The following is a 25675-nucleotide window of genomic DNA, read 5'->3' as shown; positions in this document are numbered from 1 at the left end:
TGCATTGCTACCAGCGAGGTCAAAACGAAAGGCTTGCGAGCTCAGGAGAGAACAAGCATGCACTGGTTGGTCGAAGAGAGACATGAGGAGGGCGGCTGGACTACCGGTGGGTTAGACTTCCGACCTGGTCTAGAGGTAATGCCTTCATGGCTTGCGGCCGGCAATTGGCCACGCGTTTTGACCCCCATACATTTAACCTGAATCATTGTTGTTCCCTTGCTGGGATCGACTGCTTTTTGCGGTGCGGTGGCCTCGTTCTTATTCATGCTCGTCGGCCGGCGGGAGACTAATCCGCAACGTTCTCAGGGGGCAAAAGAGGATAGTGTCGACAAGTTTGTCGACGTGGCGATCTGTACTAAAAGCGGTGAAGTGGTGGGCGGCATGAATCAGGTGAGTCGCAGTTTTGTTCAAGTGCGACGGGGCGTCGGCGGCATTGATCGGTCCTTCGACTTCGCCGTGAACTGGAGGTGATTGGAATCGAGATCGAGAAGGAAATTATTTACTCTCATGGATAGCTGGAATGGGCCGCGATACATGCGTGCCATGATGGTAAGACGTCCACCATTTAAGACGCTTGTTGCGGAAAGGCTTGATGTGGGAAAGACATGGACTTACAAGTGGGAAAAGTGCAACCCTAGGTGGGAGACCGTTCTTCTTTGTTGAGAAAGGCCGGGTTCGTCCATGATGGATAGCATGATGGATAGAAGAGATCCATTCGTTTGATATTGTTATTCCAATCACAGAGAACCGTTTACGTCTTGAGAACCTGAAGAAGGAAGGCCTTGACAAGGATGTCGGAGTGGCCCCGACATCGTGTGGGTTCGATCGGCCTGCGCAACATTCAGGTGCCTCCGAGGTGGGTTAGGTTACACAAGCTCAACTGACAGGAAAGGGTCTGCCGCAGCAACCCACATTGTACAATGCCGGCAAGGCAAGATGTCCACAGCGGTTGTCAATGGCCCGAGTCGACCGATTGGAAGGAGAGATAGGGGTCCCTCAACAGCGTGGAGCGTCGAACAGGCCAGGACCCCTCAGGACACGTGTGCCTGCTCAATCAAAGATGGGTTGAACTAAAGATCGTACCATTCTGGTGGAAAAGAAGACGACAACGCCGGATGGTAGGTCTGTCGACATCAAAAGAAGAAGGTCAAAATGCAAATCTGGCACACTGTGACTTTACATATTAAAACGCCCCTTTCCTCCGCAAAACAAAACAACGGGTGAATCCGGCTTTTTGACTCTGCTCTTGGCCGGACTTGGCGGCCACCTCCATGGCCATCGGAGCCGGGCATGATCTCCAAAATTGGAGGCGCCCATCGCGGCTAGACAAAGACCTCAGCTAGACGAAGGAACAGACGTTACTTTCCAGGTACATCACTCCGCCCACCCCCATTTTTGTCCTGAAGAATTCCACAGAGGGAGAGACTACCGCAAGTGACCCCAAAGTGTATTCACTCACAGACCTCTTGCCAGATCTGCGATATTTTGCGAAGGCATCGTGGACGTTTCTTTCCATTTGCAAGTTTTGTATTTCCAACCTATCAGATCAAGTCTCACTTGATCTACGCCCAATCGAGTACTCCGTAGATGCACGAGATGGATCGGCACCGAGCGCTCGGGAAGAAACTGAGACACCAGCCGAAGGATCAAAGAAGCACACCAATTGAGGCCCTGGGATCTGGGTCAGGATACAGGGCTGATAGCTGCTTCCACATGTCGCCAAGGTCCACGTCCCAGGCCCCTGGCGTCACCGTTAGATCTTACTCTGCATGGTACTTTCTTCAGGTTCGCGATCTGGACTCAACTAGGCCAGGCTAGGCTGACCGATGAAGGCCGCCTGACCAGTATGCCCCTCCTAATGTGAATATGTGAATCGAGGCGCTCGTTCTGATCTGAAAATGAGACACAACTTGCTGCCCGCCATGTCTGTTTCCAACCAAGATAAACCCCTGTGAATCAAACGCTTTAGCAGCGGGGAGAGAGTGCCGTTCACCGATCAATCAATGCCTGCCGCCCGCCACCCACAGGCAACTGGCGTGCCCCAGTCCCCCCGTCATCAACCTGCGAACTTGGCCGTTGGATTGGGCGAAGAGCAGTCATCCCCTGATCCATGGACGTCAAATGTGAAGTTAGTTGATCCTGCCCACCCTCCATTACTCCATCTGCTCTTTTGTCTTTTGCCCAGGTTCCCCTCGTTCACCGTTTCACTAACCCTAGAACGGCCTGGCTGAGTCTGCCCAAAGACTAAATTCTCCAACGGTGTAAGAAGCTAATGCCCCCCTTCGGAGCTGGGGGTAGGGTGCGCGCACACACCACGGCGCGTGGGTGAGTCTGGCCGGCCGTGGTCCCACACGGACGAAATGCCGCTGGGGGCCAAAAGACATTGAAGGCCCCCGTCTCGTGGCCGGGCTCTCCAGTTAGATGAGAAGTACTGTGCAGTAGCCCTGTAGACCGAAGATGGCCGAAACCGTTGAAGCGGGCGTCGACTGACGTGATGCACTGACGGAGAGTCCGGACAAGACTTATGGTTCCATCCCCTTTCACCGAATTATCGATCTGACTCTCTCCACTCTTGAGAGGGGAAGAGGCCAAAAACGAAGACACCTGCAGCGCAGACTGGTTGAAACCCGCCTTCTGTCTGCTTATGTGGTACACTTGCCATTTCTGTTCCATTTAGCCACTCACCGTCCAGCATTCTGCCTTCAAGGCACCCTCTACAGACAATGAGCCTCTTAGGGCTGAGCACGGCAAATCATGACCGCAGCAGCTGCCTTATGACTGTTAGCATGACATCGAAGAATGTCATGACGACAGAAGCAGGCAGATGAGGCTCAAAATTTCGATTTTGCAGAGACAGGCTTTCCCGCCAGCACGCCCTGTCGTGAACGAGCCGCATTTGCCCATGAAATTGTCGGCTATAAAGGGACGCTCCGGAGCGAGGGAGATTGGAGATTGGGGCCCCTGGAAATAACCAGCAGTTACGAGACTGATATCAACGGAACGGAAAAAGCAAAGAAAAAAAATGAGCCGAATGTCCAACAGCGCCGAGACCCAGGAGACTATCTCCTGGTTTTCGGATGGCAAGCCCCTACGTGTCCAAGGAGACAATGGCCTCGAGCCGGTCAACGAAGCTGCGATGCATCGACGCATTAACCGGAAGATGGATATTTCTCTGCTCCCTCTTCTTTCCATTCTTTACCTTTTCAATGGCCTTGATAGAGGAAATGTGGGAAATGCACAAACCCAAGGTATGTTGAACCGAGTTTGCTGAAGCATTCCCTAAAATCGAGGCATTTTCTGGACCACTGACACTGCATTCCATTTTCAAGGCTTCACCACGGATATCGGGGCTGTTCCAGATGATCTGAACCTAGCGGTCTCTCTGTTCTTCATCACTTTTGTCGTGTTTCAACCTCCTTCGGCAGCCATTGGTCGATGGCTTGGGGCGAAGCACTGGATCCCCATTATGATGGTAGGTTACACAAGACCTCCTTAACCCGAAAAACGCAGGTTTTGCTAACCTTGGCAACGACAGATCGGTTGGGGGTTCATTACCTTGGTCCAGGCCTTCATAAAAGGACGAGGTCAATTATTTCGTGCGATTTTGTTGGAAATTGGCTAATTGCTGCGTAAACAGATGCACTCATTGCCACTCGCCTCCTGATCGGCGCCTTCGAAGCCGGCTTTTATCCCACTGCCGTCGCCTATCTGTCATTCTTCTACTGCAGATACGACCTCGCGGTTCGTGTCGGTCTTTTCTACGGACAATATGCCGTTGCGGGGGCTTTCTCTGGAGCAATTGGTACGTTGACAGAGTTGATTTTGTCGCTGTGCTGGATTTTCACGATGCGATTCGAAGACCTCTAAACGATCCGCCCTGGACGTATATCTGTCAAGGTGCCTCGGAAACGACATCGAAACGTGCAGTCAATTTGTGGAAGTCGAGCTGTAAAGAGTCAACAGATGCTAATGAATTAACAGCCTACGGCGTCTTCCATTTGCGCGACGGAATCCTGAAGAATTGGCAATACCTATTCATCATTGAGGGAACTCTGACCATCTTCTTTGGCCTTATAGCTTGGTTCTTCCTGCCATCCGGTCCTGGATCTGCTTGGTTCTTGACGCCGGACGAACAGCAGTTCGCAGCAGAGCGGATGAGGCAGGACAATGCACTCTTCGTCGAGCACACCTACAGCAAGAACGGCATCGAAAACGAACGCTTGAAGAAAAGAGACTTCCTCGAGACACTTCGAGACTGGAAGTTCTGGTACGTTTTGGTGTTCAACATCTGCGCCAGCGTGCCAGGACAAGCCTTTTCTGTGTTTCTTCCACTCGTGGTACAGGGGCTTGGATATTCTTCCATACAGGCCAACTTGGTAGGTTTTGATGCATCAACTATTTGAAATCCGCTAACTGTTTAGATGTCCGTTCCACCGTACGTATGTGGCGCTCTTGGCTTATACTTGTTTGCTTTGAGCTCGGACTACCAGTGCGTCTTTCGCTTTTCCTCTAGGTACTGTGAATTGTGTTGGCTAACATTCAAATAGCAAGGAACGTGGATATCATATTGTGGGAGGAATTGTGATTGCTCTCGTTGGACTGATCGCCACGGTCACCGTTGAGTCACACGCCGGGAAGTATGCAGCTCTTTGCGTGCTCCTACTTGGCAGCTATGTTGCTGCGCCCCTGACTGTTGCTTGGTTGAGTGGAAACAACCCAGGTATGGATCTAAGCCTCGCACTGCATTGCAAACTTGCTAACCCTTTTGGTTGTACAGAGCCTGGGAAGAGAGCCATTGTTCTTGGCGCGAACGGGTTCGGCAACCTCGCCGGTGTGATTGGGGCGCAGCTCTACCGCGATCGCTACAAACCGAACTACAGACTTCCTTTCTATGTTACGTTGGGCTTCGTGGCAGCAGCCCTCGTCGGATATCTGTCGTACAGATTCATATTGGTACGGGTCAACCGGAGAAAGATCGAGATTCTGCGACACAAGACTTCAGAAGACATTGAAAGGGAGCGGGTCGACAGTACGCGGTACGCCGACAGAAAGTGGACATTCATCTACGGTCTTTGATGAAGCGCCGTCTACATGGATGGCTGATGTTCCCTCCCATAATGTCTATAATCAGACGTTGGCGAAGTAGGCATCTGCCTCGCCGCGAATATGATCCGCAAGAGCCGAGATATCTTGTGCACCCTTCTGTCCATCTTCGAACATGTACCCGTCGATGAGAGTCGTAGGAACCCACTCGAAGTAGACGTTCTTCACGGTCGCCTGCAGACCGTGACCCTCGAGCGTTCCTTTCTGTGAATAGCTAAGCACCGTCGATGTGGCCTCCTGCAGGGAGACTTCCCTCCTCCAGGACAAGAAAACCTCCTCGATGTCATTCTCTTCACGCGAGGGTGGCTCGTAGGGTAGAATCTTCTCGTTCTCTGCCAGTACCAACACCTTCGCATTGGGAGCGCAGTGCCTGGCCGAGAGCACTGCCGGTAGCGAGCCTGTCTTGTTACTTGTCGACCCATCTTTTGCAATCAAGTCCGCGCCGATGAGGACCAGATCGATGGCCTCGCTGGCAATTGCAGCGGCGGCGTCGGTATAAATGGATACCTCGACTTTCTTTTCCCTTTCAGCCCCCGATTCTTGCAGGCGGCCAACTAGTCTCGAGGCCATCGAGACCCCTTCAAAGAGTGGGCGTGATTCAAGGATCCTGATGTCGAATTCGGAGCGGAAGCCCAAGATGGCTCTGTGAAGACACTCAAGTATTGTCGAGCTAGACGATAGAGTCAGGATGCGAATCGGCTTCCCGGATTCGTGGTTCTCTTGGAGGAAGCCTTTCAGAGACTTCCAGATATCGTCGACGGATTCATCCCTCGATGCCGCGTACTGTCGCAACTTTCCAGTAACAGTGCTCAGGAATTCCGGAGACACCTCATCAGCCCTGTTCACTTCGTCTTCGATAATAGCCAGCGACCTCACGAGCACATTCAGGATGGCAGCACCCATGCTCTCCCGCCCGTCCTTCCACAGATGCCACGCCGCAAGCCTCGCGCATTTCCACCATCGGTCCAAAGACTCGTCACCCTCTGTGACCAGACTGATGAGAATCTCAAGCGCCTTGCCGGCAAGCTGCCTCGCTCCACTCTCATGGTCTTTCTGCAGAGTCAGTAGCCCCTGGTTGAGCATCTCTCCCCTCTTATCCCCAAGTTCGACCTCGAACCAAACCCGGCGCAGACTTTCTGCTAGCCGTGGCACGCCTCCAAACTCATCGACATCACGGACCTCATGAGGATCGAACCATTGGAACCCTGTGTGCTCCCAGTCGATCTGAATTCGAGATTCGTCATCCGGGGACTTGAGCCGGAAGGCGAACGGGTGGATGATCCACTCGCGTCCAATCTTCTCGTCGGCGAAGCGGTAGTCCTTGCCCTGGCGCCAGAGCGTGAGATTTGCAGGCGTCAAGCCCGTCTCTTCCTTGATCTCACGCCATGCGGCATGCAGAGGCGACGGGTCTTCCTTATCCACACTGCCCGATACGGGAGCAAGACGACCTCTGCGGAGACCGCTCAGTATCCGATCATCCCATGGCATGGCAATAGAAACTCACTGGTACGTCCGCACCTTATCGCTCCGTCGGAACAGGGCGACCTGAGGACCACCGTCTGGAGGAAACTTGAAGATGAAAGACGAGACGACGGTGCGGCGGGTCATGGGCTTTGGCTCTGAATCCATCTCTTCGGGTTGATTTCTATACGCTTCTTGCTTCCGTTTCGGTCGGTGTCTTTGATCGAAGGGCCCTAGCGTGTTTGATGCATGGTTGATGCCATTGCGCCGCGTGGCTTCCCGGCCGAGCTGGCTGACGTATGAGGTCATCATCAGAAGACACTCGGCCGGTCGGGAACTGGTGCTGTATGGCCAGGCGGTGCCAGCTGAGCGCCAGTCTTGGCCCCCGCGTCACTCATCCAAGGTCTGGATGAACTCCCATGTGATAGCCACCCAAATTTCAGGAATGAAGTTTTGTGATCTTTCTAGCCATAATTGCTGACATTCGAAAGTAGGTAGCTGCTTATCAATGGATTAGGCAGATAGATCAAGGGTTGAAAGCGGCCCACACATCGCTGTAGCCTCTCATCCAAATGAGGGGCATCGATGACAAAAGTTCCTGTAGCATACCGCAACTTAGAACACACTGCTCATTTGTCGACGCCTTGAAAGAACCTGAATTCAGAAGAAAAGAGCTCATAGAAGCTCCGTGAGCCTCCTTTTCAACATGGCTCTACCTGCAACAACGCTCACATTTTCCACCGCCTTAAGCCTCCAAGAGAAGCTTGTGTCTGGTTCACTTACGAGCCGGCAGCTGGTTGAGGCTTGTCTACAACAGATTGAAAGCCATAATGGAGTCTTGAATGCCTTGATAAGCGTCTGCCCTGACTGCGTAGTGCTGAGTAGGGCCGATGAGCTTGACAAGGAGAGACGACAGGGACATGTCCGGAGTAGACTGCATGGGATACCTGTCGTGGTCAAGGTGAGATGGCCGATAACGTTCTTATAGAGATTGAGACGACTGATGCACACATAGGATACCTTCATTACCCATAAGAACTTGGGCATGCCTACAACTGCTGGCGCCCATGCTTTCGCGTCGATGACAGCACTCAAGAATGCCTCGGTGGTCGAGAAACTGCTTCACGCTGGTCTTATCATTATTGGAAAGGGCAACATGACTGTAAGCGAAGTTGAAAACAGGACAGGTCCCTTATACTGACAGCACGCAGGAGTTCTGTGGTCTCAAGTGCTTGATTTGCCCTCTTATAATACCATCAGCTGCTGACGGACGCAGATCTAATGATACGCCGGTGGGGTGGAGCGCCTTTGGTGGCCAGACGAATTCACCATACCGCCGTGATGGTCTTTCCGAAGACGAACAACCAGTAAGTGAGGATCATAGGCACGAAATAAGCAAGAGTTAAGTTGTGAAAGATCGCTGGGGGTTCTTCATCCGGGTCGGCGGTATCCATTGCCTCCGGCTTCTGTCCGCTGGCCATCGGCACAGAGACATCCGGCTCGACTGTATACCCAGCAAGCCTTTCGGGACTATACGCTATAAAGCCCACGCCAAGCTTGATACCGACGGATGGGGTCTTCAAGTTGAGCTCCAGCTTCGACAGTATCGGACTAATGGCCAGGGATCCGTGTGACTTGGTGACTCTCGCCGAGATACTGGTAGGTACCCAGACTGAGGGTCCCCTTGTCGACATCCCAAAATTCGAGGTCAGCGACAGCTGGGAGGGACTTTCCGTGGGTATCGCCGACGTTCTCTGGGGCATTCACGAGACTGGGGCGAACAAATGGGGGCACCCCCATGTGGTAGGTTCTCTAATGTCATCCACCCATCCTGAGATTGACATCTACTTCAGCGAACTTCTTGGAAGGCCGCAGTGGACAGCATGCGTGGTGCTGGAGCCCGCATCGTGTATCCTATCGAGTTGCCAGCCTACGATACGGTTACACACGACAAGCAGACACTTCACACCATCGCTTGTGAGTTGCTCTGAAGTCATCTCGATATCTTGCTCACAGTTATGCTCACATTACAGACCATGAGTTCCCGTCTCAGGTGAAGAAGTTCGCCGGTAATTTCGATCCAGAGACCGGAGAAATAACAACTCTCGAGGATGTCGTTGCTTGGAACAAGGACCATGCGGATGAAGCCTTGCCTGCGCGTGAGTGTTGCCACGGCAAAGAGGGTTCAATGGGCTGTGCTAACGAGATGGAAGCCCATACAACGCAGACAGAGCTCGAGGCTGCTCTAGTCGCGGCAACAGCCATGACGGAAGACGGGCACCAGGCAGCCGTCTCTGAGGTTCGCCGGCTCGCAGGCATTGACGGACTCGGCAGGGCCATGCGAGAAGCAAAAGTGGACGTCATTGTGTCCGCTTCGGACTCCATCGCCGTCGGCTTCGCGGGGGCCGCAGGATGGCCGATCGCAACCGTTCCTTTGGGGAACCTCGAGACTAACGGACAGCCTTTCGGGCTCTTCGTAACCGCACCCGAGGGGAGGGAGGACTTGTTATTCAGGTTTATGGGTGCCTTCTACACAACATTCCCGGCTGTCGAGAAGCCTGCACAACTCTGAGATGAGTCGAGTCGAACCCGGTTGGTGTAGAACTGTTGAAGAGATTGCAGGCGTCAAGGATGGGCAGACGTATGTCAAAACAATCAGTAAGCTCCCAAGAATGGACATATTCCCTGCCCGAGGTTAGCTGATCGAGTTACTTCCTGCTGACTCTTTGGTTGTCCAGCGAAGACAAGGGCTACTGTTGTCCCATAGAAGCCAACTAGATGTTCCAATGTTGAACACGAGATCCGTACCTTGTTGTTTGCCAACTCAGGCTGTCCCAAGTTCACAATACGCCAGTGCTTGACTATCTAACGATAGAAATATCATGCAAGCTGGCGACGACGATGCAGCGACCTTGGCGGAGACAGCATGGCCCATCAACGTGGGCCAATGAGTCCAGGGTGGATGCTTCGACAGCTCATGGGAATGTGCGCAAAGATGCTGATGCAGCAGCCCTCCAACGATGGCGATTCCAGAGCATCGCGCTCATACATCGACAGATGACGGAAGAGGATAGGCAGTCTGAGGGAAGTTGTCAATGGCACACAAGGGTTCTAGACGTTGCATCTTCACCTGGTGCCGTTCTGATTGACTCTGAGGCAAAACTGTTCATAGAAAATAGCGCTGACGTGTCACTTTCAACAGGGTTTCCGGCCGCACCGTCTAGATCAACAGCTTCACCAACGCTTTTTGGACCACACAAAATGATCTTCATGTCGCACACTAAGCAAGCACTTGCTCATCCATCTGGTGAGCTGATGTAGCTACTATTCAATCCGTGCAGCCTGGAGAAGAATACGCGAAATACTCTCGCAGCTGTGGGCATGGGGGCGTTTCATTCTGCACTGGAAAAGTCAAGCTTAAGAAGTCAAGCTTAAGAAGGTCCTCATTCGCGCATCGGCACAGGCGATCAACTTCCCTTTAGGACTTTATCAGGAAAGCTCCTACAAGCATGGTGTATAATCATCAGAACAGCCCTTTGCTATCAAGACAAGCGGGAAGGTCGAGTCCGAGAACCTCGGTCTTGCCAGGAAGCCATGGTCCATTAATGCCCTTGCGTTGGAGCTTAGTGCTGGGCTGTATTGCCTGTATTACAGCTCCCCGCCGAGAGGGTGCTTATCTTGATGACGGAACGGAATTCCGTTGGCTGTGAGTGGCTACTGGTGGTCCTTGGGAGCCATTTATTGACCGAGACTCAGTTTTAATAGCAGATCGGAGCACGCGAAAATGCCCAAGAAGCAGGGTAGCATCAGACGCAACTGTGGTCAGAGCGAGGTCAGCTTGGACGCTTGGCTCGCCGCCTGAGGAAGTGATCCGTCCCGCCTGCCACAGCCTGCAGCTGGTGTCTTCATGTTGGCGGCTGATGTGCCTCCATCATCGGGTGTGATACCCCTCTTAGTGGGTTTGATGTTCAGCAGGCAGCCTGGCGAACTGGTTCGAATTTTTCCGTGCGCAAGAAGAACGGGCCGGAGCATTTCCTGCGCGGGCTGCAGCCACGATTTGTGTATCATGTATCATGTGCGTGCGTCTCTGTGTCTGTGTCTCTGAGACTGAGAGATATGGGATGGCCACAGACCAGAGACTGGGAGACGATTGAGCTGGCAGAGATTCTCGTCATCTTCCCTTTGAGTAGCCTCCCAAAGCTGGCGATGGCTTCTCCAATCACTCTTTCCTTTTTCCCCCTTCAATTTGTCACGGCTGCTGTTGAGAGTTTTGCCTGTCTGGCGTGGTCAGGACATCCCTGAAAGTTTGCAGCGGCATCACGCACGCTAAGCGAGGAAACCAACTCGCGTGCCTCCCAACAGAGAGCCCGTGGAGTAGTGTGCGAAAGGCACGAAGAGTAGACGCCTGGGCAGGGAGAGGGATCGACAACGGCGCAAAGCACAGCGGACATGCAAGTGAACCATGCTGAAGGTCAGCAGGCACAACATCTTCTCCACCGACCCGAGGCGCAATCGGCCGAAGTTTCCAGGGCTGTTGCTGCTGGTCAGACAGGATTGACAGGACGGCCTGAGTCTGGAGCGTCACTAGTGTGTCTCTTCCCGCGTAAGCGAGCGTTCGTGTCTGGCCTGTCTGGGTAGCGTAGCCGTAGCCGCTGAGGAGGGCGGTTGGGCGGCAGCAGCACGGAGGGGAGGGCAAGGGAGGACATGAGAAGGCAACCAATTGCTGGCACCTGCGGCGAGCTATGGCCTTCGGGATTGTCAGACACAAAGTCGGAAAGAAGTGGAAACATGAGATGAAGATGCTGCCATTTGCAACGAGCCCTCCCACCATCCGTTGCACGTGGACGCAGTGGATGATGAATGGTGGCTGGGCGGACGAGAAGAGGAGGCAAATGACTGACCCTGACTCTGACTGGGCGGGAAGAGGGAGAATGAGGAGGAACATTACCCGCCGACAGAGGAGAGAGAAGAGGAGAGGAGAGGAACAGGCGACGTAAGACGGTGAAGATGGGACGTTTGTGGCGGAGTTGTAGCGAGGTTCGGGGCTTCCATTTTCATGTTCCATTCCGTTTTCCTGGACGCTGGTTTGCTGACTCTGGGGAACCGTTCGGGTACGTTAGGCATTGCAGACGCACGCATACGGATGCAGATGCTACTCAGCATCCGTACTTCTCACTGCATAGCAAGTAAGGTCTGTAAAGTACCGTACCTTGGCCTTGCCTTCAGAAGTTAAGGTGGCATGTGTCGTGTCCCAATCTTGCCAGCTCCCAGGGGTTTGAATCAATCAACAACGGTCAGCGGCCCCCGAATCCGCCTTGGGGTATCCTTCCATGACTGGGGTGATTGATTGAGCGCGTCCCCTCCCTTTGGATGGATGTATCCGTACGGTCGGTCTGGTGGGTGTTTGGTGTATGGTGTTTGTTTGTGATTCACCGAGCGAGGCTTGCAGGCTCAGCATGCATGTTGCAGCGCAGCAGCAGCAGCAGCAGGCTCTTCATTCACCAACTGCCCATGGATGGGCGATATGCAGTAAGCACACCGCAGACCCGACATTGGACACGACGACCCGGGCCGCAGTCGAGAAAAAAAAAAGGCATGCAGCAGTCTGCCTTGTGGTGGTTCTGTTGTGGCATAGCTCCGGCCCCCAAAGGAAACGTGAAGGCGAGGAGGCACGGCAAGGCAAGGGAAGCTCGTGTTAGTGCACCGCCGCTGGCCGTTAGCACATCACATACAAATCACATGATGAGGCCTAACACGGAGTATCTTCCGACCCCCAATCCCCAATCCCACGTTGCCTCACCCCCCCTGAACCTAGGTAGGTGACCATTTCCAACGGCCCCCAGTGTTTCCTTTTTTTTTTTTTTTTTTTTCTTCTGCTCCTAATGCTGCTGGCTGGCTGGCGGTGCTGACCGTGCCGCTGGCGCTCCCGTCGCGACAAGGAAACGGACACTCTCAAAATCTCAATTCTCCACGCCATGCCCACCACCAATCTTTTCCCCGGAACAGCTTTTTGTTGCAAGCGACCGAATCTGTCCGGTACCCTTCTGACGTCCCACACAGCCAGCCAGAACTCAGCGACTAGGGCAGGAAGCCAAACGACGACGGCGACAACAACAACAGCAGCAGCAGGAGCAGCCACGACGGCTACGGCAACGTTGGAACTGTAGTACAGGTGCCTGTTGTGCTACTGTGAGAGAGATACCTCGGCGATTCATAGAGCCGTCTATCTCGGCGTCAACGTCAAATGCTTCATCAGCGGACCCCAACAAGCGAGATAGAGCAAAGCAGAACAGAACAGCCGCCGAAGGAGCCAACACCAACGCCCACTGACGACGACGACGACGACGACGACAACGCCGACATCTTCGACAACCAACGCAGCGACGTAGCTGGCTCGCATCCTTAAACACCGACACCGACAACCACAATTCTCAGTGCCAACACCACAGCTTCTTCAGTCCATCTCACTCACTTCCTCTCATCCATCAGGGTCGCCTTCACTTCCGTGCACGAGGCCCGGCGACGGTGACATGCGGCCTCACTATCCCGCGTCACCAGGATGCAGCAGCACCAGCAGCAACAGACGGAAAACCCAAGCCGTGGATCCTCCCGTTTGCCTGTCAACCCGCGACGACACAAGGTAGCCCCGGAGCAGAGAAAACGCGTCGCCACAGCGTAAGTTCGTTCCATGCTCCCTCTCTCTTTGGTTTGCAAGCTCTTGTCTCTTGTCTCTCTCGTCTCAGCCTTCTTGTCGTCCCCTGGCGCCTTGCCTCATCGGCGCATCTCATTGGTCTAGCGTCTCACACCCACATTCGACCTCTTTCACTCACACTCACTGTCACGCTCACTCTCACCCAATATCCCCTTCACTGTCCACGGGACTTTCTTACGAACTCTATCCACAGATGCAACAGCTGCAACGTCCGCCGCATCAAATGCTCTGGCGAGAGGCCGTGCCGCCAGTGCCGCGGTTCGTCCCGGGATTGCGTCTATCCAGCCCCTATCGAGAAAATCACCGTCTCGCGTAATGAGCTGGATGACCTGCGGCGGAGATGCGACGCCTTGGAACGGGCCCTGCAGACAAAGGTTCCCGACGCCGCCGAGAGACAGCACCTCATAGCGCAAGAAGGCGGCGACCCGACCGGCTCCCGCGCCGGTTCCAGCTCATCCTTCACTCCGCCGCAGTCACACACACTGCAGCAACAGCCGGCACAGCTGTACCGGGACGAGGCCGCAGCCAACGACGCCGAGGCCGAGACCGCCGGCCGAATGCTGTCTGACCCGGACGGAAGATCCCGTTTTCTCGGCGAGACCTCCGGCGCCACCTTTCTCGACTATCTCAAGGAGTTCATGTCCACCGTATTCCCGCTGGCCTTCAACAAGCCCTGGCTGTCGCCGTCCGCCAACAACGGCTCAACCTTCTTGGCATCCCTAGGTCGCTACCAGACATACGACTCCCGCCCGATATACGAAATGTCAAATGTCGATCCGCTTGTTCTGCCGCCCCGCTCCGACATGACGGTCATGCTCGAGGACCTCCGCTACTTCATCCAGGACGGCAACGGCACATTTCCCTGCGGCGGCATCTACTGGTGGGGCGATCTCGGCTCCGTCCCCGTCGACCCGAATCTTGCCTCCTTTCCACCAGGCACCTCCCGCCAGGAGATGTTGGACAAGTACCGTCACCTGGCCTTCTATCATACCGCCTTCGCTGTCGCCTGCCAGGCCAACACGATGCCTGACCGCATGCCCAAGCCCGAAGATCTGAGCCAGATCCTCTTCTCCCGTGCCCGTGGCCTACTCGGCAACCCCCTCGACATCACCAGTTGGACCATCAGCGACGTGGCTGTCCTGGCCCTCATGGGCTTCTACCTCATCGAGATGAACCGCCGCGATGCTGCTTACATGTACGTGAGCAACGCCATGCACATCTCCATGATGCACGGCGCTCACCGTGGCTGGGTTGACGAGCGCGGCAAACGAGTCTTTTGGACACTCTACATCTTGGACCGCTGGCTAAGTTGTCTAATGGGCCGTCCGCCGACCATCATGGATGACGCAGTCCGCGTCCCCTTACCGAATGATGCCCCGTAAGTCTGAACCGAACGCCCGCCCCCCTCTGCCCCTCCCCTCCTCCTCTCCCCTCCTCCTCTCCCCTCCTCCTCTCCCCTCCCTCCCTGCCCCGGCAGTCCGACGAGCACGCCTCCAATGACGGCCCAGTTCCGACCAACGAACGAGAACCATGTCTAACAAGACCGCCACCGCGCGCTTTCACCCATGCAGTTCCCTCCCCCCTGCAGCCGGCCTCCGAGCCCACGTCCAGCTGGCCCGCATTTCGGGCCACATCGTCTGCAACACGTATAAGGTCGCCCCCTACGACCACCAGCCCGGCGGCGCGGCGCGGCATGTCGAGCGAGCGCTGCAGATGCTCGAAACCTGGCTTTCCCAGCTGCCCCCTACCCTGCAGATGCCAGCCGACTACAGAAGTCCCGATCCCGCATGCTGTCTCCTGCATATGGGATACAATCAGGTAAGCTTGTTTCTATCCCGCTCAATGCCCCTCCCCTCCTCGCTTCCCTCGACTCGGGTTCGGCACATGTTACGTTCCCTCCTCTCATCTTCTCGTCGTCTACCCCCCCTCCCCAAAGAGGAATACGAAGAGACCAAACGGAAAACCCGCTGACCGGGGTTCGTCGTTCGAAAATAGCACCTCATCCTGCTTCTGCGGCCCATCTTCTTCGTAGCCGTCAAGAAGGCCTTTGCCGAGCGCTACATCACGACCGGCGGCCGGTGGAACATCGAGCACCACGCCGCCCGAATCCGCCAGTGCTCCGACGCCGCCCACCGCAACCTGCTCCTCGCCCGCTGGCTCCTCGACCTCACCAAACGCACCCGAAAACTCCTGCAGGCCGGCCTGCACTACGTCTTCAACGCCGCCATCATCCTCATGCTCGAGGAGCTGCTGCCCCCGCCGCAGCAGGAGCCGCCCCCGTCCCCGTCCGCCGAGTCCGACGACGTCAACTTTGCGATTGACATCTTTGACGAGGAGACCAAGACGGGCAGCAACTACGCCCGCGACTGCGCGACCGTCCTCAAGGACCTGAGGTCGCTCATCCAGCGTCTTCGGCTGGCGCCCCAAGGCGTCGTCGCCGCGTCTGGTGGCGCTGTTGCTGCTGCTGCTGCTGGTCGTGGCGTGGTAGGGGGCCCCGGCGGTCTCGCGCCCGAGGACGTGGCGATGAGCAACACCAGCAGCAGCAGCACCCCGACGTCTGCAGGCCCGCGGGACTACCATCTCCATCTGAACCATCACCAGCAGCCGCTGCAGCAGCAGACGTTCCCGAATGAGGGCGATGCGGTCTATCAGGAGTTGATGACCTGGGTGGACAACAACGAATTGCAAGTATACAGTAATAATAGCTATCTCCCATGACCAAGAGGGTTCAAGATACAATAAAGTTCAAACGTTCCTAGACAAGTCAGACGTTCATGATGATTTTCCCCGTCGTGTTTCTCGTCCACACGCAAGAAGTGTGATAGTAGTTGTGCACAAAACCGCAACTTGAACACTCTGAATATTTTTATAATCTTTTTTTCGAGTATGAAAGAGACGAAATGAATTTTAACTCCGCGCCATGTCTTTTTCAAGCCCGACTTTGAAATACGTTAAAAAGAGATATTCGTCAGCACATCATCCCATGTCCCAATAGATCCCATACAGTAAGCCGTCTCTTTCTCCCTCTCTCCCCTCTCTTTCTTCTCATTCTATCACAGCCAATGCAATACATTCTCGAACAAGATGGGGTGGTAGGAAACAGAACACCGGGAAAACAAAACACAACCAAATTGGCATCTCCCTCTAGTTGGAAACGGCCTTGGCCTTGGGGTTCGAGAAAATAGAGTCGACGATCTCGGAAGATCGGACAGAAAGAATAGACAAAAGGGTATCACTCAGCTGTTGGGAAGTCGTCAGCAAACGTGTTCGTCATAATTGTGGGGGCAAAGCTCTTATCCGGAATGAGGGGGAGGGACTGATAGTGAGACGAGGGACAGGAAAATAAATAAAATAAAACTTACTCCGTGGGTCATTTCATTGCATCCCTGCAGGTAAACACCAGCCTCCGGCGCCACGGTGCCCGGGGCGAAACGCACGCGGTAGTCGCGGCCGACCTCGAGCTTCCTTGAGCCGGAGGTGGCGTCGCCCTCGGAAATCTCCCAGCCGTCGACGATCTCGCGGTCGGCGGAGTTGGACGCCGGGGTGAGCTCGGGGAGCATGCCCCAGGTGTCGCGGAGCATGTCGATGTGGGCGCTGCGCTGGTAGCCGGTGGCGGCCACGATGAGGTCGACGTCGAGGATCTCGTCGCCGGGCAGCTGGCTGACGAAGCCGTCCTCGAGGCCGTCGCCGCTATGCTCGATGCTGCGGACGTGGATCTGCAGGCGCTCCGTCTCCTTGCTCTCGTTGACCTGGACGATGTTGCGGCCGAAGAGCATGCGGTGGGGCCACTTGCGCTCGTCGACGCCGAGAAGGCGCTTCTGGTGGTAGAGCATCTCGTACAGGTGGTCGATGAGCTGGAGGCGGACGACGCCGTAGTTGGTGGCCTTGGCCTCCTTGATGAGGGAGCGGCGGTAGGCTTGCGACTTGGGGTGCAGCTCGTCGACGTAGCTGGGGTTGAAGATGGAGTTGACGAACGGCGAGTCGTCGGCGGGCTTGAGGAAGTTGCTGCGCATGACCATCCACGTCTTGGAGTTGGGGTACGCGCGGTGGATGTCGCGGAAGATCTCGGCGGCGGACTGGCCGGCGCCGATGACGGCGACGCGGTAGGGGCGGGAGTTGTCCTTGAGAATCTGGGGCACGAGCTGGGCGTACTGGGAGGAGTGGATGATCTTGGGGTGCTTGGCGGGGAGGACCTTGGGGATGTTGGCCTGGCCGCCGTTGGCGATGAGGACGTTGCGGGTGCGGTAGGACGAGACTTGGCCGGTCTTGACGTTGCGGGACTTGACGGTCCACACCTTGACGCCGCCCTCGGTCGCAAGGTCGGGGGAGATGGAGACGACCTCGCGGCCGTACTCGACGACGTCGTTGAAGTGGGAGGCACACCAGCGGAGGTAGTCCTCGTACTCGGCGCGGGCGGGGAGGAAGGTGTCGAGGTTGGTGAACTCAACGAGGCGGTTGTTGCAGTGGAGGTAGTTGAGGAAGGTGAACTGAGAGCGGGGGTTGCGGAGGGAGGCCATGTCCTTGATGAAGGAGATCTGCATCTTGGCACCGGACAGGAGCATGCCCGGGTGCCAGGCGAAGGCGGGCTGCTTCTCGAGGAAGAGGACCTTGGGAGAGGCGCTGCCGGTGAGCTGGCGGCCGGCCTCCTGGGCGTCGTTAATGGAGACGGCGACGGCCAGGGAGGCCGGGCCGAAGCCGCAGCAGATGAGGTCGTGGATCTCGCTGGGGTCGGTAGGGAGCAGGTAGGGGGACTGCTTGATGCTCTGGATGCCGTTGGAGTGGCCGTTCACGCCGTTGCCGTTCTGGTGGACACCTCCGTTTCCATTGGCAAAGGCATTGCCGTTGCCGTTGTATTGGGAGAAGCCGCTACCGGCGTCGGAGCCGTTGGTCGGCGAGTCGCAGTGAGGAGACATGGTAGGGGTGTTGAATTTTGTGAGGAGGGGTATGTGACTTGAGTATGAGTGTGTGTGTGAGAGTGACGAGGGTCACAGGTGCGTGTACGTGTGTATGTGTGTCGCGCGCGCGGGGCGGTTAACAGGTAATTCAAAGTCTCGACGGTCGAAACGCGCAGATTATATGCCAATGCCGGAAAACCTGAGAGGGCAGACCGGTCGCTTTAAGATGTCAGCTTCATGGCTCTGGGAAAGCTCATTGTCGCTTTGCTCGGGGAGTGGGAGCATCAACTGACCTTGATTCCGTTACTTTTTTAGACGGTCGAAAAAAGACGACGCCCGGTGCGAAAGTGGGATGCGGGTGCGAAAGTGCGGGGGGGTGTATTACTTTTTTTGCGCCGGTTTTTCCCTTGTGATTGTTGCTGCAGCAGATTTCAAGCCACACTGTTCGTCATCGACTTGCAATAAGTGGCGCTTTTAGGGGCAGATTCAGGGTCCTTGTTCTTAGAGCGAGAGATATGGAAGAAGCCGCAGGTTGTTGAAGATGCGGATCTGAAAGGTAAGGATGAGGACGGAGGAAGAAGTGTGAGTTGAAGAGACGCAACAAGAACAGGAAACTGATCGGGGGTGGAGGGGGGCATCGAGGGGCTAATATGTAGAGACGGATGGAGGCCGATGGCAACCTCCATCTGTTGCGGCGACGTGATCGACCGAACCCAAACGAACAGACGAACAGCTGCTGGACCCTCGTCCCTCGTCCTCGGAGCTGTCGACACGACGTTGCTCTGATGGGTACGGGTACACATTTTACGGCCAAGTACATTGTGGTGGTGTTTTGCAACGTACACGCCCGTCGAGCCCGTCGAGTTCACGCCCTCTCTGACCCAAACCTGGGATCGCGACTGGGGACTGTGACTGGAACTACACGCATTTGGAGGAGTCTACTCAAATTGCAACATTCGGTTCTTCGTTCAAATGGGGCAACGTCGATGCTGCGATCCTGTCATTCTGCCGGACAACGCCTGCGGCCCTGCACCTGAACCCTTGCAAGCAGCTGGTCTTGGAGGGGGCACTGAGTACATACTCGTATATGGACTACAGAGACCTGGGCGAGGTATTACCACTTGGTGTATTTTGAGCAGGTAGGTAGGTATTCGTGTAGCGCCAGCTCGGCTTAAAGCAAGAGGCCATCCACAACGGAAGCCTTTCCACATCCAGGGGTCGCGGCCAGGGACAGAGTCGCAACGGGCTGACTCCAGAGATGGGCTCGCTAGTAGGGGACGCCCTGGGAGGACTGGGTCTGGGTCCAAGGCTGGGAATGGGAATGAATGGGGACCGACTGGGGCGCCTTTTTTTTTTTTTTTTTTTTTTTTTTTTTGTCTTGTCTGGCTGGGGCCATACTACTCTGTACCAGTAGTAAGTAAGCCCGTGGTTCTGAGGTACATGAAGCTGTGGGTGTGCTGTGTATGTGTTTGGTGTGGTGGTGTAAGTACACACGGACATCCGCTCCTCGGTTGACGGAGAAGAATGTTGCAGTGAGCCATCGATGAGGCAATTAAGGAAGAAAATAGAGTGAGCGATTGACAAGAAAAAGGTGTGGTGCCTGGGCCTGTAGCATCAAAGGCGAGAGGCGGTCGCAGGACTTGGCATCTCGCTTTGCCGGGCCACAGGAGTGGAGCGGACGGGAGGGATGGACCGGAGGAACAGAAGACAATTTTTGAAAGAGGAAAAAAAAAAGTTGCCCAGGGCGCGGACGACTGACGAACAGTTTGCCCAACGCGGGGGTGCGGATGGCCCATGGGAAGGGGATTTAGATTGGACCCTGAAGCCCTTTCTCTCTGCCACGTCTGTGATGGTGAGGCGCAGCGTTGTTAGGCTTGAATTAAGATCAACTGCCTTGCAGTCCTGTCTCGGTAGTATGTGACTAGATGCTGGACTTGGCGATGGTTATGATGAGATGGCTTGCACTTGTTTAATGCCGCCGTTTCTGGACCCTTGGCTGAAGCCAGTGAGACTGTTCGACGAAGCAGGCGAAGGATCCGACTGCAGACGAATGGAATGTTCGGCCATGTTAACTGTCCGCGTCAAGGAAGCCAAAGCCGTCGGTTTACGAGGACTTTTCCCGACATATCCAAGACGATGCAGATCAATGGTGCTAGCCGGCCCACTCCGAATTGGTCGCGATGCAGAAATCGGACGGGACCAGATGCAGGAGGAGAAGACGATGTGGGAAGGGCAGCAGAAAAACAGAGATGGTACAGGGAGGGAGGGGTGAGAGGAGAAGCCACAACTAGACACGACAGGAAAATTTCGTGAAAAAAAATAAAAAATAGTGTCGATGATGAACAGTTTGCACGAGGGGTGGAGTTGGGTGGGAGGGGTCATGATGCGATTTCGGGGTTATCTTCGGATCTGATAAGATCAAATCTTTCAATCTCGTCCAGCGCCCCGGGGCTAGAGATGAGAACCCGAACGAGCCACGAGCTGATCGAGGGCGCACAACCTCGACGCTAATGCTCCTCGGGTCGGTGTCTGTGTCAGGTACAAGTACCTACGTATTCGTACACTAAAACAGCCGGGATCATCAGCGGGCGAGCGAGTCGAGTCGCGGCGGATGAGTCGTTGCTGTTTCGGTTGTGCTGCTTGCTGTACGGATACCTTGGTCGACGATACTTGTGCGAGGTTTTGGTGTCGAGGAACTTGGCGGACCCGATCAAACGATGCGGAAAGCCGAGCGGCAGGCGGCAGGTCGCGTCTCAGAGTCGCATAAGGTACGAAGTATCTGCAGGTAGCCTGCTGGCAGAGTGCCTGACTGCAGTCAACAAGAGGAGCCAGCACTGGGCAGAGGTCGGCTTGACGGCGGTGCGATGGTGGGAAGAACCGGGGCAGTTGCGATATGCGATAGAATGCGATGTGGAGGCGGCAGGATCACTAAGAAACATGAGTCGAGACAGGCGCAGAGCTTGCTCCGAGAGCGGGCAAAAGGACCAGGGGCTCACGAAGAGACCTCGGGACTGGGAGCCAAAGAGCCAGGGGTGGGCATGGGCGGGTGGGTGACATTGCGTGCCATCATCAGCGATGACTGGCAGGTCAGTGGCCACTCTCCCCGAACCGAAAGGCTCTAGTGCCGTCGAGGAGGTACCTGTTTTTTTCTTCACAGGGAGAGAACATGGTGTAGGGCACACCATGATGCGCCAGGTAGTCGTGGTAGTGTACGTAGGTAGCAGCATGGTGGGATTGGCTGTGACCAGGTTCGTTCGTGGGTGCGCAGCATGTTGTATGCGGACTTGTGCAGCATTTCGCCCCCGCTAAAGATGATGTGGTGAGGATCTAATCTGACAAGATGGATCAGATAATCAAGTACTTTTGTATGTACACAGTACTGCTTGGGGTGGAGGGAAGTACCTTGTGCCGCATCTGGCGCAGTGGTGGTGTTCTTTCTTTGATCCGAGCGACAAAGCTGTCTCGCGTCCTCTCATCGGGTACCCGACCAGACCGACCGGAGACCGGACGGCAGTGAGTGCCGGCTCCGTAGGCTGGGCCGAGATAGAGTGCGAAGCAATATGAAAGATCTTGTCATGCCGGACCTGGGTCGTTCGGTGAGGACATGTCTTCAGACGACGAGATGTAGACTGGGACGGCGGAGGTGAGACCAGATGGCTGGGGCGCTCTCAGAGCAACATCCAAAATTGGTATTCGTCGCCCGATGGCCCGTCGGAGTTTGGAGGGGTGGGGAGGAAGGAGGACTCCATCGCTGGGGTTTGGGTCGGTCGGTAAGGTACGAATACAGGCCGGTATGTACGGCTCATGATGGAAGTATTTTGGGGACGGATGAAGTTGCAATGGAGACTCTGCGCGAATTTCGGTAGGTAGGTGTGTGTGTGTGTGTCTCTGGAGACTGGAGGCGCTGGACCATGGATGGAATCAGCGATGGAGGTGCTAAGAAAGGTGGCCGTGCCGAATTGGAGCAGGTTATCTGATGATCTGATTATCTAAATCTGATAAGATCCGGGTCTAATTAGGTAAGGCGTACGTACCTGCTGTATTGGGCCCAGCAGCGATGCCACGATGGCCCTAGCACACCCGGGCTCATGCCTGGCAAACGCCCCCTGCCTGCTGAGACCAGGCACCTTTAGCGCCCAAACCCACTGCACATCCACTGACGATCATCCACCGGGCACCTCAAGTCTCTGAGGTGGGCTTCCAGCAGTCACTGGACAGCAGGCAGGCGCACCTCACATGAAGAAAAATTCGACAGACACCTGCCCTGCCTGAGGTGCCTGCCTGCCTTCACAGTGTTCTCACAGAAGTAGGTAATCACGCCTGGCCCCTATGGATACCTCCTGCCTTCTACCTGCCTCCTGCCTGCTTCCTGCCTCCCGCCTTCCCATAGCTACCTAGGTAGGTATCATATTCCATGAGGCAGGTACTGTGAAGGAGGTACTTGCCTTCCTCGCACCAAACGACGCAGCGACAGGGAAGGTGGAAAATTTCTTCACTTCGATTCCCACCCACCACGACGCACATCGACCTCGTCCTCGCCCTTGTCCTCGTCCTCCAATGTACACAGTACATCCCCTGCTCAACCTCATGCTCATCCATGTCATTCCCTCTTCTCCAGCCAAGAATCCTCGTGGATTCCCCTCTTTCTCCGTCGCTGTCACCCACCTCACCTCGCCTCACATCGCCGTCCACACCCTCTCTTGTGGTCCTCGAGACCCTCAGAACTGAACAAGTACCTGCTTCGTCCGCACAACCACACCCAGCCCTCCAAGCGCGCGATGACCTTCCGTCTTGTCTCTCGATCCAGTCCATGAACGGCGGAGCTCCAGTTGATCCATCCATCCATTATGCCCCATGGTCATTGGCGCTATCCACCACCACCAACATCATCCAACCCTTCGATCCTTGGCTCGTCCGTGGCCAGTAGTCCACTCATTCGCAGCCATGCCACGCCGTCGCCGTGCCTCCGACCACCGCGGAGGGGAACAGACAATGGAGTCTGAAGGCTACTGTTGGCCTGACCTCTAACCCGCAAGCAAACCTCCACGCCCTGGGGGGTTCCCAGTTGCTGTCTGCTCGAATCCCAGCCTTTCAAACTCGGCATCCCGAACATCGCAGCCATTGACCGCATTCCTTCGACGCCCTTACCTTGTCTCGCCCAGCTCCGGACGCGCACTCACCGCACCTGTGACTTTTAGAGCCTCTCATCAGCTCATCAGACGTTTCTTACGGGTACAATTCCATCCAGTCGTTGACAATAGACGCCTTCAACGTTCAAGTACACGCAGAATCCACGCGGAATTACGTATTGCGTTCGACTCAGCTTGCCCCCACCTCTGGGCCACACACTCCACGCTGCTCGGGTCTGTCGACCACATCTCACCTTGCCCATCCCTCCATTGGACGGGCCGCAGAGGTGACGAGACCTGTGATTCTGTGACAGGTCCCCACGTCGTCTGGGCTCTGCAGAACTCCGATGGATGTTGCTCCAATGTCGCCCGCCGCACATCCATACCCAACCAGCCTCAGTGCTGCTACCGCCGAGCTCGCCTACGCGCGCACATGGAACCGTCCAGCCCCAAAAGTCCATTCTTGAACGCCTCTAGCCTCGGCCGTACAGCCAAAGAGAACGCCGCACCATCCCACCGGCGCAGGGCTTACGGCGGATGCCACATCGTCTTCATACGCACGTTCATCAACATCTGGCTCAGGCAGGTGAGATGCATTTCCGCCTAGCCCACAATCTCTGCTCTTGGTCGGCCGAGGACGAACAAAGTACATACGTGATACATCTTCATCTGTTGCCTCGACATGTAAAGGGTGTGGTAGTGAGTGGTACCCACTTAAAGTCAAAGAGCTCCGCGGCGCGGTACCATATCTTGGATGCCCTCCAAAGGCAAGTCCCCGGAGAGTTTACCGATTCCAGAAACCGTTGCCCGGCAGTCAGACGAGATGGGCCACCCGCTGCGAACACGGATGAGCACGATGCGGATCATGGCGTGGCGTCTGGGGGAGAATGGCCTGTTCTGGATGCGCCGTCATATTTCACCATGCTGCAGAACCCCAGTATCTTGGGACTTTGCGCCTATTTCCGAAGCTGGAGACACAATAACCACCCGTGGAGACTCTGGGTTCAGCCTTGAAGATCGTGCGTCGCTCGCCGGAGACTGCCGCCAGGCGATTGTTGAAGAAAGTTTCCAGTCAAACACTCAAACGGCTCGGGGCCGGCGACGTCGGGACACTTTGTGATCGGCCTTGATACAAATACGGAAGGGGATGCATGTCCAGCGATCCAAATCCAACAACGGCTCCACGGTGCACAACAGCTGTCACTGTCAGGAGCGTCTCCCGGCCACAAGATCGGATAGGGCTGCCGGCCAACGGCATGCCATGCGATGTTTCTCGTCATGCCTTGCCTTACACTACTTTATGCCATGCGGGTTCGCCACAGAGCTGGTGCTACTGCCGCCGCAACAGTTTGGTTCGGTTATGTTTCGTTCGTTTAATTTGCTTGACATTTCTCACTGTTACTCTTTCACAGTTACACTGCACCCCACTTCCAAGTAGGACAAGATGCAGCACGATAACACAAGATACAAACAAAGTCTGGGAAATCTTGTCCCTCCCGAGATGATCCAAGGCGGACATCCTGGTTGCTAAAAAGGCTCTGAACGGGCCGTCGAAGCTTATCCCACAGCGGCGTCCGTCCCCCGATGGCGCGGCGCATTTTTTGCCAGCCATGACGCCATAAGCGCCGGATCTGCCCCTCAGGGCCCTGGATCCTCCCTTCGGTTTTTTTCTGGTAATGCCGCTCCGGGAGCATGGAGCACCTCTGTTTGACCGGCCCCAGCCCGGTGTCCAACGCGTGTGGGATGTGTGATGGAATCAAATCCCACGAGACAAGTCACAAAACTAGGGGATAACCAATGCAGACTTAGATGGTACTACCTTGTTGATGGTACAGCGACTCAATCCAAGGCAAGAGTTTTACATAGTCGCCCAAGCCGCCAGCAGCTGACGCCGCGCCTCCCAGCCAGCAGACAGCAGCCAACAAGGCAAAGCAAGCCATCATCTGGCCAGCATTAGCTAGGTAGCTAATTAGCTACCTCATTCTCACCTCCGGTCAGCTTCCGCCGAGAGCGAGCTCCCCCTCCCTTCGATCGTTTTTTTTTTCTTCTATTCTTTTTTGCCCTTCTTGTACAGCTGCAAGCGCAACAGACAGCATCCAGTCATATTCACGCTGTTATTCCCGCTGTCTCTGCGGAGAGAGTACATGCGCGTAGTACCACCCCCGCGACTGCGTACCAAACTCTTCGACGGTAGTATCTGCAGCAGCAGATCACCAGCGAGCCCATATCTTCAACTTAGATTACAGCACGCCCATCATCACAGATTCCCCATACTTCACGCACGCACACGCGGGCGCTATCCATTACCTGCGCCAAAGTACCACCTGTCAGACATACGCACAGGTCAACTGGGGCACATCGCACAGGGCCGAGCC

General features: G+C 55.5%; 5 protein-coding genes across 5 annotated transcripts; 3 read left to right on the top strand and 2 right to left on the bottom strand.

Annotated features, from left to right (window-relative positions):
* Positions 1-3022: 3022 nt before the first annotated feature.
* CGCA056_v013816 (putative transporter) lies at positions 3023-5076 on the top strand (the record flags this gene model as incomplete). Its single annotated transcript, XM_037329058.1, has 8 exons — positions 3023-3248; positions 3330-3472; positions 3536-3584; positions 3638-3802; positions 3982-4376; positions 4422-4489; positions 4548-4720; positions 4778-5076. The coding sequence occupies 8 exons, from the start codon at positions 3023-3025 to the stop codon at positions 5074-5076; spliced, it is 1518 nt and encodes a 505-aa protein (XP_037173501.1).
* A 51-nt stretch (positions 5077-5127) lies between these two features.
* Eif2b1 (Translation initiation factor eIF-2B subunit alpha) lies at positions 5128-6732 on the bottom strand (the record flags this gene model as incomplete). The annotated part of the gene is made up of 2 exons (XM_037329057.1): positions 5128-6553; positions 6608-6732. 2 exons carry the CDS (start codon positions 6730-6732, stop codon positions 5128-5130), a joined length of 1551 nt encoding a protein of 516 aa, XP_037173500.1.
* Positions 6733-7270: 538 nt separating this feature from the next.
* CGCA056_v013814 (putative amidase) lies at positions 7271-9136 on the top strand (the record flags this gene model as incomplete). Its single annotated transcript, XM_037329056.1, has 7 exons — positions 7271-7525; positions 7580-7726; positions 7776-7931; positions 7981-8367; positions 8418-8541; positions 8598-8723; positions 8778-9136. The coding sequence occupies 7 exons, from the start codon at positions 7271-7273 to the stop codon at positions 9134-9136; spliced, it is 1554 nt and encodes a 517-aa protein (XP_037173499.1).
* Positions 9137-13123: 3987 nt separating this feature from the next.
* Positions 13124-15994, top strand: CGCA056_v013813 (putative transcriptional regulatory protein; the record flags this gene model as incomplete). Its single annotated transcript, XM_037329055.1, has 4 exons — positions 13124-13239; positions 13470-14654; positions 14848-15094; positions 15272-15994. 4 exons carry the CDS (start codon positions 13124-13126, stop codon positions 15992-15994), a joined length of 2271 nt encoding a protein of 756 aa, XP_037173498.1.
* A 426-nt stretch (positions 15995-16420) lies between these two features.
* On the bottom strand, positions 16421-18189 carry SID1 (L-ornithine N(5)-monooxygenase; the record flags this gene model as incomplete). Its single annotated transcript, XM_037329054.1, has 2 exons — positions 16421-16516; positions 16639-18189. The coding sequence occupies 2 exons, from the start codon at positions 18187-18189 to the stop codon at positions 16421-16423; spliced, it is 1647 nt and encodes a 548-aa protein (XP_037173497.1).
* Positions 18190-25675: the final 7486 nt, after the last annotated feature.

Source organism: Colletotrichum aenigma, assembly GCF_013390185.1.
Source record: "Colletotrichum aenigma strain Cg56 chromosome Unknown KSG_Cg56_contig09, whole genome shotgun sequence".
Taxonomy (NCBI): domain Eukaryota; kingdom Fungi; phylum Ascomycota; class Sordariomycetes; order Glomerellales; family Glomerellaceae; genus Colletotrichum; species Colletotrichum aenigma.
The sequence above is the reverse complement of the archived record's forward strand: the minus strand, read 5'-3'. Positions and strand labels throughout refer to the sequence as shown.